Source organism: Odontesthes bonariensis, chromosome 15, assembly GCF_027942865.1.
Source record: "Odontesthes bonariensis isolate fOdoBon6 chromosome 15, fOdoBon6.hap1, whole genome shotgun sequence".
Classification (NCBI taxonomy): Eukaryota; Metazoa; Chordata; class Actinopteri; order Atheriniformes; family Atherinopsidae; genus Odontesthes; species Odontesthes bonariensis.
Window position 1 is genome coordinate 4,606,275 of NC_134520.1, and position 17,087 is coordinate 4,623,361.

General features: G+C 41.6%; 1 protein-coding gene across 2 annotated transcripts in view; it reads left to right on the top strand.

Annotated features, from left to right (window-relative positions):
* Window positions 1–17,087, top strand: part of shroom2a (shroom family member 2a) — a 40,770-nt gene that overhangs the window by 19,027 nt on the left and 4,656 nt on the right. The window contains exons 1-4 of one of the 2 annotated variants that reach the window (XM_075484767.1): window positions 7,929–8,848; window positions 10,507–10,629; window positions 10,967–13,427; window positions 13,855–13,940. In XM_075484767.1, coding sequence (XP_075340882.1) covers window positions 8,682–8,848; window positions 10,507–10,629; window positions 10,967–13,427; window positions 13,855–13,940 — 2,837 coding nt within the window. In that variant the 5' untranslated portion in view covers window positions 7,929–8,681. Of the gene's footprint in view, window positions 1–7,928; window positions 8,849–10,506; window positions 10,630–10,966; window positions 13,428–13,854; window positions 13,941–17,087 lie in introns of those variants that run through there. The other variant, XM_075484766.1, reaches the window with a different exon arrangement.

A 17,087-nucleotide genomic window follows, 5' to 3' on the forward strand; every position in this document is an offset into this window, starting at 1 on the left:
TTGAGGTAGATTACTTTTGGGTTTTGAGTGAAAAAGGTCTAAATCTTAAAGCCTTCGTTACTGGTTTTTAACATCATAAAAGATTGACTGAAATGGCAGCAGGAAGGTGTTTTAAATTGGGTCTTTCTGATTCGGCGGGATCATACAAATGCGCATGGAGACCCAACTAGCAACTCTATGGAGATGCAAAGCTATGGTTAGACCTAGCAAACCCAGTGTTTTTTACAGGAGGGAGGATAAATCAAACTAGAAAAAGCTGTTCCTGCAAAACGGGAGTGAGAATGCTGAAAAGCTGACTGGGGATAGATGACCATGCTAAAAAAGCTGAAAATGGCTGCAGTGTAATATGTAGCAGAGTAGTGGAAGAGAGATGTCCTCACAGTGATAGGAATGTTTGTAAACGGCTGCGGCTTAACGAGCTCATGCCCAGCAGGAGCAGAAAATGGCTGAAGAGATACTATGACCTTCTGTGAGAAAACTATAAGAGCGAGGAAAATAATTTGAAGACCGTCAGCACCAGAAGGGTTAGAGGAACACAGTAATGTAGTTTATATTTCAATGGAGTGAAATATTTTTAAATGGCAGCGAGTTGAACACACTTGAAGCTGTCTGCTGTAGCAGACCAATCTTTCCATTGGAGTTAGTGAGAGAATTTGAAAGGTTTCTCTCGCTTTAAGGCTCATAGCTGAAATTCTGTAAATGTCAGGTCTTTATGGGTTACATTGGCTGAAAGAGGACAAATTTTCCTACATTTTAAGGTATAATTTGTTTTTGTAAGTTAAACTGTATGAAAGTTGGAGGAATTTATTTGAAAAAATTAAAAAAGCTGCAAGTAATCATTGCTTACTCTGCTGGCTGCTCATTCATAAAAATCAAGAAGGAGCAAAAATGTTCATGTTTTTGAAACTGTCATATTTCAAAATTGGCTTAATATTTGAAAAAGCTGAACAATTTGGTAATGTCTGAATGTCTTGTGACCCGTTTGAAGTCTGAATAGTGTCTCTAGCTGAAAGTATGCAGAAGTTAGGTTGAAAAGAGGAGGAAGAGTTGAAAGCATTTCCCATTAATTTGATGGACGGGAAAATTTGAATAAACGTTAAATTTGAAAAAATATAAAAGTTAAAAACACCAAAAAATAACAGCATAATTCTCCTGAATGAGTTGGACGTTTTGAGACCAAAAATGTTAAAATCCGTGAAAGTATGCAGGAGTAGTTGGAGTCCCAAAAATGTATGGAAGAACTAAGATGACGGAATAATAAAGGGAAACAGGATCACTTTAGTGAGAATGCTTAATCAGCATTCTCACAATAATCGCACCTCAACAGCATCAGTAAATCTCCAAACCCACCGCATACGCGGCAGACACAAAAAAATAGGATGTAGATTGGTGTAAAAAGGATTTCTGTGCATGATTCAATTGCTGAAAAATCAATAAAACATTCAAATTTGACGTTTTCTATGCCTTAATGTGAATTAAATAGTTATTTTTGAGATTTCAAACAATCACATTCTGTTTTTATTAGGGCTGGGCAACGATTAAAATTTTTAATCTAATTAATCAGATGATTTCCCTGATTAATCACGATTTGTACGCAAAATCCAAAAATGAATTCAAAAGTAGAGTATAGCTTTTAGCATTTAGAATTATTTTAAATGTGCTGCCATATGAATGAAAGTGCCATAACATTTGTTGTGCAAACACACTTTTAACATCAGCATTTTTATGTAGTTTTTATGTAGAAGCCTCGCTCCACTGTCTGTTTTGTTGAATGACTTGCTGCTATCAGTTGTGTGTTTCGCCTTTAAGTGATATTTTAAACTGGAACTACTACGGTGAGAAGACAATTCAACTTGGCAGTGTTTACAGATGACTTTGGTTCTGTCGACTCCGCCGTCTGGAAGAACTTTAAAATGAAAATGGCCGAGTAAAAGTTCCGTACCCTTCTCCATGTTTGGTGGATCCGCCGATTACTTTCTTTTACAGTTCCGCAGCAGACAGCAACAGACTTTTACAAAATAAAAGCCTGTGAGCAACAGACTTTTACAATAATAAAACAAATAATAAAACCTGCGCTAATGCTCGGTAAAATATTTATCGCATTAAATAATTAATGCGTTAACGCAATAGTAACGAGTTAACTCGCCCAGCCCTAGTTTTTATTTATCTTTTACTCAGATCCCAACACTCTTTGATTGAAACGTGTAACAAAATGCAACAATACCACAATAAGTGATATGAGACAGTTGTTGCATTAACCAGTTAAGAAATTATTGACTGCAGGTACGTGTAGAGTTCTTCTCAGGTCTCAATGGGTTAATACCATTTTTTTAAGGCGTAGCTGAGGGTGCTTTGAATTATATTTCTCTTTTCTGACTGATGGATTTTAAATTAAAGATTAATCTTTTTTGGCAAGAAATCTTGTCTAAATATTTGCTATCTTGCTAGACAGCAGACATGTCTTTGTGTTCACACCATTTGTGCCTGCAACATTTTTCTGTTGAAACGTTGGGAGAGAGGGGAGTAAATTTGGGATGGATTAAGCTACCAAAGAGCAGGAGGCACGAGTAAAGGATCTGGTTACTGTCATCTCCATATTCTCGTAATTCTAAATGGAGAAAGACCTTTCCATACAAGTACCAGTGTTACTGTTCACGTTGCATTTTACACAATCTTTCAATCCCACAAGGCTCTCGGTTCCGTCTGCTCGTCTGTGTTGAAGAATTTGCTTTGTTCCGACTGTCTCAAATAGCATCTCAAGTCAGTCATTTTCCAAGGCCACAATAACAAGTCTGCATCTGATTTAGAACACAGCAAAGTGATTGTGGTTCATTACTGAACCTCAAAGCTTCAGTTCCAGCCTCCTTTTCTCCTACTTCTCATTCAGCTGCAGTCTGAAAACAAGTGTTTGTGTTCGGTAACATTTTATCATGTAGCTCTCACAGCACCAACTGAACCCTGACTGTACGGCACCCACTGTGTTATTCTTTGAGCTTTGGCTGTGTCTGTGGGTGTAAAGTGTTAGTTGTGAAACACCTTTTATCTGAGAGATAATGTTGGATAGTTGAATGGGGATCGGAAAGCTGTCAGAACCTGCTCCTGTCTACAGGTGTGGTCTCTGAAGGGCGGAGCTTGATTTGCAAGTCATGCATTTTTGCACGCGGTGACTAATGTGAGATAGCTGGCGTGATGTCATTTTTTATTATTTTTTTTTAAAGTAGTTGTCTCAAGTGACGTGGTGATCAGATAGGGGTGGTTCTGTGTGGGAAAGCATTTTGCTCATGCCTCATCAAAGCTACTCTTCAACTTGTTAAATAAAGAAATGCTTGAAGTTTACATAAATCAACGTTGTGGGTTTTATTGGGTTAAACTCACCCATGCATTAAAACTACAGTAACCATGGAGCGGGTCGCAGCCAAGTTGCACATTTCATGCACAGTTTGCCACAATACACTATCATTTTCCCCCATTTACACATCGTGTTTACATGCCTTCCACTTTATGTTTACGCCTCGCCAACTGTGAAACCTAAGTTGCATTTTGGCTCAGAGCAGCTAATTCTTTAGTTAATTTGTAGCAAGTTCGAGGCCACTAAACTTTATTTGGAAGGCACTTCTGCAGTATATTTGTAACTCGGGAGAGAAGGGGAAATTAAAACTGGAGTTTAAAAACATTTAAACCACCAGTGACTGTCCTGTCATGCTATGGATGGGTTTATATCACAGTGATCATCTCTTTTTCCGTACTATGTTCACAGTATTTAGTCTACTTATGCAGTTTGAAGACATCCTTTATAAGGACCCCTGCAGTCTGTACTGTCTTTCTTTTACGGTCACATTTGACACAGCTAATTGCTGAGTGATCACTCGGCACAACATGAGGCTTGAAGTTTGTTGTGGCATTTGGTTTCCCCCTTCTGGAACTGTCACAGAAGTACCAGAGTCACTAACATGCTTTATCATTTTGTGCTCAGAGGCCGTCTGCTGTAGCAGAGGCCTGCCTCTATGCTTCGTCCTTGCAGTTGTTTCAGCATCCATAAAGCGGTTTCTCGTACCATCCTCCACATAAGTGGCTGTTTTTAGATTAGTGAAAGCTGCACAAAGTGCACAGTACACTTATACCTGGAAAAGCTTACTGACGTAAGTTACAGTGAAAGCATTCAGAAGGGGTTCCAGTGCAGGGGCTTACATTCAGTGGGCTTTGTTTTTCTTAATAAGCCTATGTAGGAATGTTTGGAATGCCGTGCACAGAATTCTTGTCTTAAGTAGCTTTCTTAAAATTGTTTGCGTCTCAAGCGAGGAAATCATAGTTTAGGGATTTTAGCGTTTCCTGGTCTCAACTGCACCCCTCTGGTCCATTATGGATTGTTCCGTTGCCAAGGTGAGTCGCCAGCGAGTCGTCAAGGTAGATTTGACTTCTTTTTACAAGAACTTTTAACAGCAAAATACACTTCCATCAAATGGGGTTTTCTTCTGTGATGATGTGAAGACATGCTGGTTCCTGGTGAACAGTTCATGAGGGATGTACAGCATGTTGATCAGTGAGAAGGGTTTTGGGGATTCTACTACTCATAATAACAAAACGGCAATAACTTTTGTATGTTTGGTTGGACTTATTGTGTACAGTGTAATCACCAGTTTTATATAAAGTAGTCATTGGAATGTTGTTTTCCACCATTGGTTGTGTTTTTCACTCATACTTATTGCCTAACATTAGAAATATGTGTCATCGCATAACGCCTATAAAAGGTCTTTATGGCGGAGATCACCCTCGGGGAACTCCAACCACAGTAAGTCATGGCTGACATTAATTAAACACTTAACAGCCTCTCACACCGTTTATTGTCTTAACAGTTTTATACTTTGCTATTTGCACTCCTGTACCAAATATGACACTTTTATAGCTCGTTTTTGGTTTACTATTGCACTCCTCAACATATTATAGTATAATTAATTCCCTTATTCTATGTTTTTGCTTTGCTTTTTCACTCTGGGGCTGTGAGATCCAGTTTCATGCTATAAACAACAGGTTGTCAACAAATTTGCGGCTTCACTCTTAGCCACTGATTGCACTTAGAAAACATGAGGTGCAGTAAGCAGACGGTGTTTACGACGCATGACATGAAGAACTTATTGTGATGTAGTTCAGAGCCTCGGCCTCAGACAAAAGGTTTGCCGGTGTTTCTGGGCCATGGGTCAGCGCAGGCAACCCGTGACTTGACAGCTGGTATGCCACTCAGCCCAGGAATGTCCACCTCTCTCACCCCAAACATGTGTGGTTTGATTGTGGGGTTAGCTGAAGAAGGTCTGTGTGAGAGATTGGGATCTAACGGCTCACCTGTAAAGCACGGGTTGGATGCTATCAACCTCAGCTTTTGTGCAGTAGGTGATGCTGCGCTCTCATCTGTGTCACTGCTTTGCTAAGCGAACCAGCCTGGCTGTTAGGGAGCAGATGTCTGTAATTTCAATGGCCAGCTTCTGCTCAGAGTTTCATGGACGGGTTTCAAAGTGATCATTTGTAAACGTTTGGGGTCAAACTTTTTTTTATCAAAGGTCAGCGACCTGCGGCAAATTAAGCCATTTATAGAAAATAAAAAAAACTGATACCACTTTACCTTTTTAAGTCATATGATGTATGTTTTGTTAAATTTGTTTATTCTTGTTGTCTTATTTGATGGCATTAACATTAAATCTGATACCGGATGCATTTGTTAAACTTGTGAACAACATAATCTGGCCGCAGTTCCGCACAATAAAATCCTTGTGTGCACGATTTCTTCCCTCACAATAGGTGACTGAATTTTTTATTGCCTTTTTATCAGCTTTAGGTTGCAATCTTTCTTCAGTAATCTGCTTGCCTGTCACCAGACCTCTGGCTGGTGTGCCAGAGCACATTTTTTATTAAGGGGAAGAAAAAAACACACACTCTGCAGGAATGTTTTCCCCCCTTTGGGATATCTCAAAGATTTACAAGTGGAAAATTATGACTACATTGTTTTTCTTAAGAAAGTTCTTCCAGACATCTTTGCATTTGACTGTACGTCCAACGGTAAAGAACCGATGCATCAAAGGACACATTTGCATTTTTAATCTTTCTGATAACTGATAAAAGCTGCCTGATCGCATCTACTTTCTGTTAATATTAAATCTGTAAAGACGTTTTAAACCAGAGAACATGTTACACTTTGCTGTGCTCATTATATGACATCAAACTGGTCAGAAATAGACTATAAATTCACTAGTTTTTGTTACAGGGCTGTTTTTGCCATTCATTGCCGTCATCCCCTTGTGGGTAGTTGCACAGCTACTTGCCCAGAGCTTTCAGGAAACGGGGTGCTCTCGCACCCAAAAGATCAACCTGTTGCCATGGTAATGTTAGAAATGCATGTCTGCCTCCCAACAGGGGATATGCGAAGAGAAGAGTCCGGCATTTCATCCCATCATTAGCATATTAGCCCGTTAGAGCCAATGAGACCATGCAAGGTAGGGGGAATACTCAAAGGGGACTGGCTGTGACAATAGCCCTCCTCCCTCTCTGTACACTTTTCTACCCCCTCTCAGGGGAAAAACCCCAGTAATCCTTAAGGAAATCTCCCTTCTGTTCAAAGTGTTTCTGTCAGGAAAACTTGGTTTTAGTTTTAGTTTTAGTGATGACCATTTGGACTTTCATACTCTGTGAGTTGTCAGTTGCTTCGTGTTTGTAGGTCGGGGACCAGTTCTAGAGTTGTGTGATGATGCTCAGGCCTCAGTGGCCGCATGCCCCTTCATTTTGGCCTGTCTTTGGAGTGTCTGTGGAATGTGGTGCCTGACCAGCACACGGGTACAAGTGGTCTCACTTTGTTGCCCAAACACAGCTCCAGCCTGATATTATTGGGTTGTTTTTAGGATACCACATTTCTTCTGCGTGTCATTTGTGTGCTCCTTCGTCCAGATGTTTGGTGAGTCAAACTGAACTTTATTATGAGTTTTAGTCATTCCTCATTTTGAAACCTTTCACGTGTGTTTGACCCACTGATATTTTTGTTTTTTACATCACATGTGAGTGAATGATATTTTTGTCGGTGAGGCCCCCTTTGCTTGGTTTTTGACCCTAATACTCTGTTATTGTTGTGAATGCTTTTGTCTTATCAGTCTCTAGGAGGTCATCCATCATTTAGGTTAAGCCGTGATCAGCAAGACTTAGCATTTCAAAACCAAATGCAGATGCAAATTATTCTGCACTGGATTTTAGGTCAGTCTATGTCGATCATTTAAAAAAACCAAAAAAAAAACTCTCCTTAAGAATCATTAAGTAGCTAACTATGATTTTGCCCAAAAGTTTAATGTATTCTCTCTGAGGTTTCACATATGTACATGATGTGTCTTTTTGAATTTAGACTGGTTGGTACTGGCCACACTTGATTGGAAATCTAAGCTGTGAACTGATCATTCAGAAAACAGTATCTCCCCCTGCCCCCACAGCAGCCAACTGATTCACTTTCCAAGCATATCTGTGCCGGCCCAGCTGTAGCCCTGACGATAGGCCTAATAAAACCAGCTTCATTTGCATACCAATAGCAGGCGCCATGTGTGGTTAGCTGCGAGCGCCCCAGAAATGGCAGGGGGGGGCTGAGATGAGACGAGGAAGACCATCTTTGTCTTCTAAATAGGCCTTTAATCTAATCCACAACTCATTTTGTGGAATTGCCCCACATTATTGAGTTTAACAAAATTTCTGTCTCAATCTGGAGGAAATTGCTGTTAAATTGAAACAAAAAGTGTGTTTTTCATGTCTTCATCTGAGGGAAGACATTGTTTGCGCCACTCGTCATCAGGTCACTGATGGCTTTCTGTCAATTTTAGGGAATTTATTTATTTATTTATTTGACCCATTTTGTACCAGTGTTTCCATCTGTGAAGTAAAACTTCAGTAAATCAATGAGCTGATTTCTGCTGGTTATCCAGAAATACGAACCTGGAAAACAGTTATATCAAAGAAAAATCATTATTAAAAAAGGTTTCACCCTCTCAATATTACCTTTTCTTTTCTCCACAGAATTGGATGGGTGATTATTGTTATACCAGTGCACTGAGTTTGGTTTCACTGCAGGTGTGAGCCACACGGTGCCCCCGTGCCTGTCACTTCCAAAACTGACACAGTTCTGGAAGTGATCGGGGGCAGAAAGGTTGTCTGGCAGGCAGACGACAGCTTGGATAAAGCGGCGAGGTGGCTGATCTGATTGTGCAAGAGATTCTCAATTCTCTTAAGCCCCACTGTCTCATGCTGGGCTTGTGTTCCCCGTGGACCATATGGCAAAGTCCGACCGCAGCCCGCTCACCTCAGCGACGTCCTGTTATGATAATGAGCCGAATGAGGGATGCTTGAAACTTTGTGCTTTTTGTTTGTTTTGCAGCTGAGTTTTGTGTTGTTCTGTTCTGTCCATCACATGTGGCCTTTCTCAAATGTCCCAAACTTTTCTGTAACTGAATCCTGTCTTAACATGGAAAATGTCTGTTTTGACCAAAAGAGGGGGCTATAACATTACAGTAGTGCTACAGAATACATACTGGATAACTAAGTTAAATTGAAAGAGATTTGCGGAACCGTTGTCCTGGTGATTTCATGAGACATTTGGCCTCCTTTTTATATTCTTTATTATTTTTCCTGCAAATGTTCAGCAATCCAACAGATTTCAGTGTAAAATGCTGTTTGTCCCGTCTGTTGTCGGTGGGCTCTTAGTATGTGTGTTCCTTCCCCTGCTGAACAGGAATTTGAAAATGGTGGATATTGTAGCTCACAAAATGCCCTCTGAGAATGACGTGCATGTGGCAAGAAGCTTTCTTACGAAGATTTTACGAAGTTCCATGAGGTACGGTCCTGTGGCTTAACCATAAAGAAGTAGTACATCTTCCCTGTCTTTCTCTCATGCTTCCTTCCTGCCTGCCCTGCGCCCATAATCGTAGAAATCATTCATCTAGTAACAATGTTACGGTCATTCCTCTCAAAGCAACTCTCCCTCTCCTGTGGTCCATTACCTGCCCTCACTGGCATGCCTTTCTACATCGTCTCGTGGTTCACGTCACTAGATAAATGACGTTCATCCCATTTCTACAGCATGCTGTGTATTGTCGGCCAGTAAGATGTCAAAATGCCTTGTGTCGGTATTTACAAAGAAATGAAGTTATTAAGCTTGATCTTCTTCATATGTTTCATGCTTACCCTCTTACATGCCGTCTCAGAAAGAGCTGCTATAAAGGGTACGTTTCTTATGATTCACTGACTGTTCAAAGATTCTTTAAAAGCTAAAACAAAGATAAAAATCCTCAAACAGCTTCCCGTCTGGGAAACAAAGATGTAGCAAATCATTCCCTGAAACACGAACCATAGAAAGGACTTTTTTCTTTCTTTTTTAATTATTCTTTTTTTTTATTTTTATTTTTTTATTCAGTCACACAATAATAACAATACAATCATAATAACCTCAAACATCATAAAGTGACTGAAAAGGCACAGGCTGAAGCATAATGCTTATATTAAAGCCTGTCCTATTTAACAAATGAATCTGCCCATCAGCGTACAGTATATATACATACATACATACACACATACACACATACATACACATACGTATATATGTATACAAACACATATACATAGATATACATATACACATAATAATAACGATAACGTAACAGAGTCAAAGTAGAAAAATTATAAAACAAAATACAACAAAATCATAAATAAGTACAACATCCTTCACAAATTATAAACACTTGTAGCCCTCAAAAATCGCCTTACAAACCATTTTTTTGAAAACCAAAAAAGGACAACAATTTCTTACTTTTATATTGGCATCGTTCCACAATGCAACCCCAACAACAGATATACATCTCCTTTTAATCTCTTTTTTGGCCATGGGCACGGCAAGTCTGCAGGTGTCTCTTAAATTATACCCTGTATCTTGAAGTGAGAAGAACCTTTGTATCCTGACTGGGAGTAATTTTGCATTAGCTTTATACATTATTTGCATTATTTTGTAATGTACCAGATCATTGAACTTCTATAAAAGAATTACGTCACAGAAACATTTCAGTGTATCATTCAAAACCTCAGCTCCAGCCTCTGTCCTCACACAATTTTCCTTTTCAAAAGCTTTTCAGCTTGCCCCAAAAACATCCAGATCCACCAACAGTAGCAGTGCTCTGAGATTTCAAGTGAATTTAAAAAAAATAAAATGGTTTTTCATCAGAGATGAGACTGCTGAGATTTTTAAAAACATCTCTCTCGCATGTTTTTATGAATCAGAAAGACGAATGAATCAAGCTAGAACTTTTTCATGAAAGAATCATCGATCAACCTCAAACAAAAGAGGATTTTTTTGTTGCTTTGAGTTCCATTAATAGCTTTAGTTATAATCTGTAGATGCACTGGTTCATTTGGGGAAGCACATACTGTTTTCCATAAGGGTTTGGTTGCTAATCCAGTCTGGTTTTTTTTTTTGTTTGGTTTTTTTTGCCTTCTCTGCAGGAGGAATGAACCCATAAGCAGGCCTCACTCCTGGCACTCTACCAAGTTCAATGAAAGCCAATCAGAGACTGGCAAAGCACAGTCTCCACCCACGGCAGTTTGGCACACCAGATATGATGCAAGGTAACACTGGGATCTTAAAGTTTCCTCTCTCGGGTCTGAGTACCAGACATCAAACACTTTTAATTAATTATATAAATTGCATTGCACCGTGTGTAGAATTTGGATGTATCCGATATGTATTTGCTTAATCTAAATTTACTCAAGTTGCTGTGTTCTCTGTTGCCCAAAAAGTTTACAGCTTCCTAGATCAACATGTAACAAAGTTAAACCCATCATTTCATTGTCAACAGCAGTCTCTTACTAAATGTCTGTCTTTGCTAAACAGAAACAGGTTGTTAAAAGCAGAAAAACAAGCTGTTTTATATTTTCTCTCTTCGGAATTTTTTTTAACCTCCAGCTCATCCGCAACTGACCTTTCCGCCGGCTGGGAGCAGACGAACCTCCACAGGGTGTCTGACCAGTTCAGCTCTCTCGGCAGCGTGGACAGTCTAGAGCATGTCTCGCACTCGTACCCTGCCGGTCAGCTGTCGCCTGCTAAGTCAAACAACAGTATGGAGCACCTTGGAGGAGGGAAGCGAGACTCGGCCTACAGCTCCTTCTCCACCAGCTCTAGTACACCAGACTACACCCTCTCAAAAAGCAACGCCGCATCAACGGAGAACATGCTCTATAAAGTCAGTCAGTGGGATGCAGGAGGAAAGCACAACAATGGCAGAAACAGCCAGAGCCTTGCTGCGGAGGGAGTCAAACAGGATGACAGGCTGACATACTTTCAGATGCCAGGAGTTGGTTCAGGCCACGATGGTCCACAGGCCGAGGACCCGGCTGGCTGCAGACATTCCACTTCAAGTAAAACCAGCTTTGGACCTGTGTGGAATGTCCCTGAGAAAAAAAAGACTGCTTCCCCTTCTCCTCCCCCTCCCCCTCCTCCTGCACGCAGCGATAGTTTTGCTGCCACGCGGGTACATGAAAGGGGGCTCGTTATGGCTCACCCTGAAGGAGCTGATTCCCACTTGGCGTGTAAGGCTTCCACTGAAAACCGCCGCATTTCCTCCAAGATTGACAGTGAAAATGTTTACACTTCCTCTGATAAGTTTGGTCCCAAACAGTTCAACTCAAATAAACAGCACTCCCTCTCCAGCAGTGATGTCCGGCAAGGCCAAGTGCCCCATGTTAGCCAGCCCTTCCATCAAAGACACCATAGTGACAAAAGCACTTTTTATCCTCAGCCCTGGTCCACATCTGCACCAAAGCCACATAATGTTGGTAGTTACTATAGTAGCTTGCAGGAGCTGCCCACTAACGGCTCGACACAACATTTGAGCCAGAACCAGAGACGGAACTTCAGCACCTCCCTGTCTTCTGCAACCACTGAGCAAAAAACTGAGAGCAGTGGACATAGCAGATACTACTGTGTCACTACATGTCAGCCCACACAACCTAGCCCCCTGTCATTGTCAGGAATACCCGAGGACGGGAGGAGTGCATCGGGCGTAGGTGTGGCACAGACTGGAAACGAGCTGAGCTCTCTTAGCCCGCAGACAGTCACCAAACTCAAGTATCATCTGCCCCAACAACAGCAACACTCCTCACACAGTAAAGATAGTAATGCATACAGCAAGCACCAAGTGTCTACTGTACCAGAGAACCCAGTTCTGATAGCAAAACCCAGCTCTGGTGATTGGGGAGGCCAGAGAGGACACAGCACACAAAATGCAGAACCTCAGTTCATCAGTCATCTCACAGGCAGACAGTCTGAACAACGGAGGTCTCTGCCACCACAGCTCAAAGGCTTTCCCCAAGACCTCAGACATCACAACCAAGTGAGCAACAAGATCTGCCCTCAGGCAACGCCGATGCTTCACTCCTTATCTCTGGATGCCGCGGGCCAGGAGGAGAAAACAAGAGGCACAAACTCTGAGGAGTCCCCTGAAGGCAAGCAGGTGATGCGCAGCAGCCGTTTTGCCACCACTTTGAGAAGCGAAATCCAGATGAGAAGAGCAAAACTGCAGAAAAGTAAAAGCGCAGCTGCCCTTCCTGGTGTTGAATGTGAGATGGAGGAAGGTCAGGATGTCTGGAAGTCTTCTGAAAGTTCCACCCCAACATCTGCAGATGGGTCCTTCTCCAACATCTACAAAGATCATTTGAAGGAAGCGCAAGCGAGGGTCCTCAAGGCTACGTCTTTCAGGAGGAAAGATCTGGAGCCTGTCTTACTGGAGCACTCCACAGCTGAGGCCCTCCCCAACTACCCATCCTCAGCACATGCTCGCAAAGATGTCAACCCTCTGCCCACCGTTACAGAGTCGGTAACAAGAAGTTCAGGGCTTCCCAGCGGTCAAGTAACTCGCATTGGTGGCCGGAAGCGTTTCCCTGCAGAAAAGAAGGTTAGGTCTTTCTCTGAACCAGACAAAATCCATGAAGTCGGGGTCAATGAAGATCTAACTCTCACTGAAAAAGTAAGCTCCTCTTTAAACCAGCAAAATCTCTTGAAAGAGAGTGTGAGACCAGGACTTCCTAATCATATGCCCCTTCAAAGCCATACCAAGAACCAAGGCCAAGATCTAGCTTGGAGCAGTGCAACAGAGGACACGATGAAAAATGTCAAGGGCACAGAGTCCACTGAGGATTTCCAGGGACTTCCTTATTCTGCACAGTCCATCCAAGATCAGCAAAGGCTGGGCACATTCGCTGAGTATGAGGCAAGGTGGAATATACAGAGGAAACCCTCAGAGAAAAAAGCCTCTGGGCGATACCATTCAGCTGACAACATTTTAGATCCAGGACCGGAAGAAAGAACCAAGAGCACCTGCTTCCATGAGAGATCCCGATCATCTCCTTCAGCAGACATCTATGGGCAGGTGAGGCACAAGGTCTGTAATCTCAGATGAACTAGCATTTTGTTGGAGCTATGACAAAAAAAACAAAAAAAAACAATTAAAGGTACATTAGTGGTTGTAATTTGGTTTTAACTACTCAAATGTAGCTACTCATGTATCAGCCCCATAGGGTAGCTTTTCTCCTTATTGCTGACTGAAGTGCAAGCAACAAAGAAGAAAGCCAAGTCAAATATTAGTCCTTATTTGTACATAAAGACACACCCTCAGCTTAAGAGAGCGGCATCAGCCCGCTGAATCCAATTTTTCAACAGTAACAAACCAGGAAGCTGCAGCACGAGGTAGTTGGAGGAGATTTAAAAAGACATTAACTTGGGTGTTGGGGTGGAAGCCTTCTTTGTTTGAATGTTTTTGCATAAGTGCGTCTGTGTGTGCTCGACCTCATTTACAGAGGCTTCCAGTTCCCGCAAGAAAGTCTGATGCAGAATATTCCCAGACGGAGAGTAAACCTGCTGAACAGCTCAGCACTTACAGAGGGTGAGTAAATTCATTTGATGGCACCCACTGGAACACCAGTGTCTACAACTGTGTGCCTGCTTTTGATCATCACCACGCAGTACACTTTTCAACTGTTTTTGACACAAGGAAGCGTCTCTTTAGCCATCTTAAGACATATCTGAGGGATTGTATTGCTCTTATTATTTGTCATCACAGGATTAGTAGAAGTTGAGTGCTAATCTTACATTGAATGTGGCTCTCTTTTATCTAAACATGGTCTGTTGCGCTCCTCCACCAGCATCTCAGCATATATAATGCTTCATCTTGCTGTCTTTTTTGCTCTCGAGCTTAATCACTGAAAGAGGGGAGTAAGCCTGAAGAGGAAACACTGAAGTCTTTATTATCTGAAAAAGCGTAGCAGCGGCGGGGCCTTGGAGCAGCTGTGGCAACATAAGCCGTCTCTCTCTGGCCGCGCTTTGTGTCGTTTATTGGAGGCTCAGTGGTGTAGGCGAGGCTTCTGACCATGTCCGTGACAGCGAGGAAGTGTTTCTTCAGCCCTCTGCTGGAATTTAATGAGGACCCGAGTTCACGGGGGCAGCCTGAAGGCGTGACATTATCACCAATAAGATCTGTTTCTCTGTGAAGTTGCATTACTATCCATACTGGTCGCGTAGCTCCTTAGAATGCAGTATTGTTTGGTACACTTTGGTTCACACTGGCTTCTATTTTTTTTACATATGAAATGTGAAAATTTGGGTTCCTTCAGGGTTAATTGTTATCACCATTTTATGAAGTTTCTGACTTAATACCTTCAAAACTGACATGTGCTTCAGTTTGTCACATGTTAGCGTGGTGACACAATCAGTAGGAAAGATTAAACTGTGATAATGAGACTACACCCTCTATCAATACTTAAAAGCATTTAAAAAAAAAAAAAATCATTCCACCCCCGTCAGGCCTTATAATAAGGCAAATACAATCTCACATGAACAACAACAACAACATGTGATATCAAACCGTGTCATCATTCTTCAGTCATCCCAAGAGTGGACGTCCCAGCAAGTTAACCGCGAGGTCAGCACCAGTCAAAGCCAGACCTCAGCTTTACTGACATGATGTGGCGGGACTTTAAGCCAGCTGTCTATAAATGAATGTTCACAAACCTCAATTAACTGAAGTTTTTGCCGAGTTTTTCTTCACTAAATAATGACGCCATGTGTGCCTGCTCATCCGGGGCTTGTGTTCATCTCATTCTAAGACCTGCTGAGGACCAGCGGATTGTTTTCATTATGTCCTGATGCATAAAACCTTGGAATTGAAAGTGAATGCAGCTTCTTTTTCACGTCACTGCACCCATTGAAAATGCGATGGTCAGCATTTATCTTAGTTCACAGCTGTGCCCATTTACAGCATCTCAGAGCTGTGAGCTGCTTGATCGGACCAAGGAGTGGCATGTTTTGGCTTTCTGCCTGAAGAAGATGATGGAGTGATGGAAATGTAGTTGGTTTTTTTTTTAAACGGTGACGTGCAGTCTGCTGAACGGGCTAATCCTCAGCTGTGATTTGTGGAGGAAAGTATGAAAACGTTAACTCCATCTATGGTTGGAATGGTTACCGTAAGCATGTTTAAATAACTTTCATAACACCATGAAGCTGCTCGTGTTTATAAAGTGGTTGGCATCATGCGATAAAGATGGCAACTGTGTGTTTGAATGGAGTAAACAGTAACAGTCAATGATCCTGTAGGAATATAAAAAACAGTCAAACATTATTGTTGAGTTGTGCTGGCACCCATTGTACCTGTTGTTTCAATTCAGTGGAAGCCAACTATATTCAGTCATTTTGCTGAAATTAAGGCATTGCGCTGATGTTGTTCATGAAGAAATCTACCATCATGGTTATCTTGGTTTGGGTTTTATGACAGGAAAACACATGCCACTGTGCAAAGCTGTGAATTTGGAAAGAAATGGGTATTTATCTAGCAAATCCTTTTTCCTGACTTTGCATCATTCTTAAGCTATGTAGTGACGTGTTCCAGATGACTTCATGATGTTTGCAACCAGTTTTTCAAGAGTCTTAACGCATTATCTAAACTGTTACAGGTGAAACTCACCGAGAGGTGTAGAGTAACCAATCTTGAGCAACTTCATTGTAGGAGCCACACCATATGACACTCAACGTTTGCATTACAACAACAGTACTGAGGGTGACATTATCATTGAAAGGTCTGGTAGATGAGCTTAGTGAGGTGTGCTCCACCCAGATAGTGATATTGATACAGGTGGAAAGAGACGCCGAACAGGTGGCTTCAGTCGCAGAGAGGTTCTAGTTCTGCTCTGAGGAAATGATAGGATTAAATCATCACATCGGGTGAGTTGGTTTATGTCCTCATATGTAGATATTATTCTATTTCCATCGTTTAATTCCGTTGTTATCCTAAATTTTCTAAAAATTGAAGTGTTTGCATCATCAGTTTTAGCATTTGCAAAGATTAAAAACAACTAAAACAGGTTGTTTTGTCTCTTTGGTAACAAGAACTGTAATTTAATGCGATGACGACAGATTCACAGTGGACAGCTTTGAGTTGCATGTGATGCTCAGAGAATGCTTATGTTAACGATTTTCAGACTTCTCATGAAATAATCTCATTTTTATGTAAAATAAATAAATAAATGTCTCATCAGTTGAGGATTTACATCTTAGTATCATACAGTAACTCCCATCCATCCGACTGGATACAGCAGTGCTCTGTGTGGTGTCACGTTTCATGCTTCCAGAAGGTAACTTTCTCACACTGTGCTGGGCTGAAGCTGAGGCACGAGGGAGGGTGTACGCAGCAGCAGTTGCTCATTGGGTGACTTGTTATGGCTTGTAGGGGTCCCAAGTGGGAGCTTTGAGTTATGGCGTCTGTCTGCCCGCAAGTCACTGAATTTTATCCTGTGACTGCAGAGTCAATTGTGGCTTTAATCAAAGCTGCGTGATTTATATGTTCATGTTCTTTGAGTGCGCCTAACTGAATTTATATCAGAGGATGCATGAAGATGGAATCTGTGTGCATGAAACCACAGTGCAAGGCCGTTTTCTGTTCTTTCATGCACACAAAACACCCAGTGAGGCTCAGTTAATGACAGCTTTTCCCCGTGCTGTATGGTTAGATTATGCTGAATGATTGAACACTTAAAGGTTT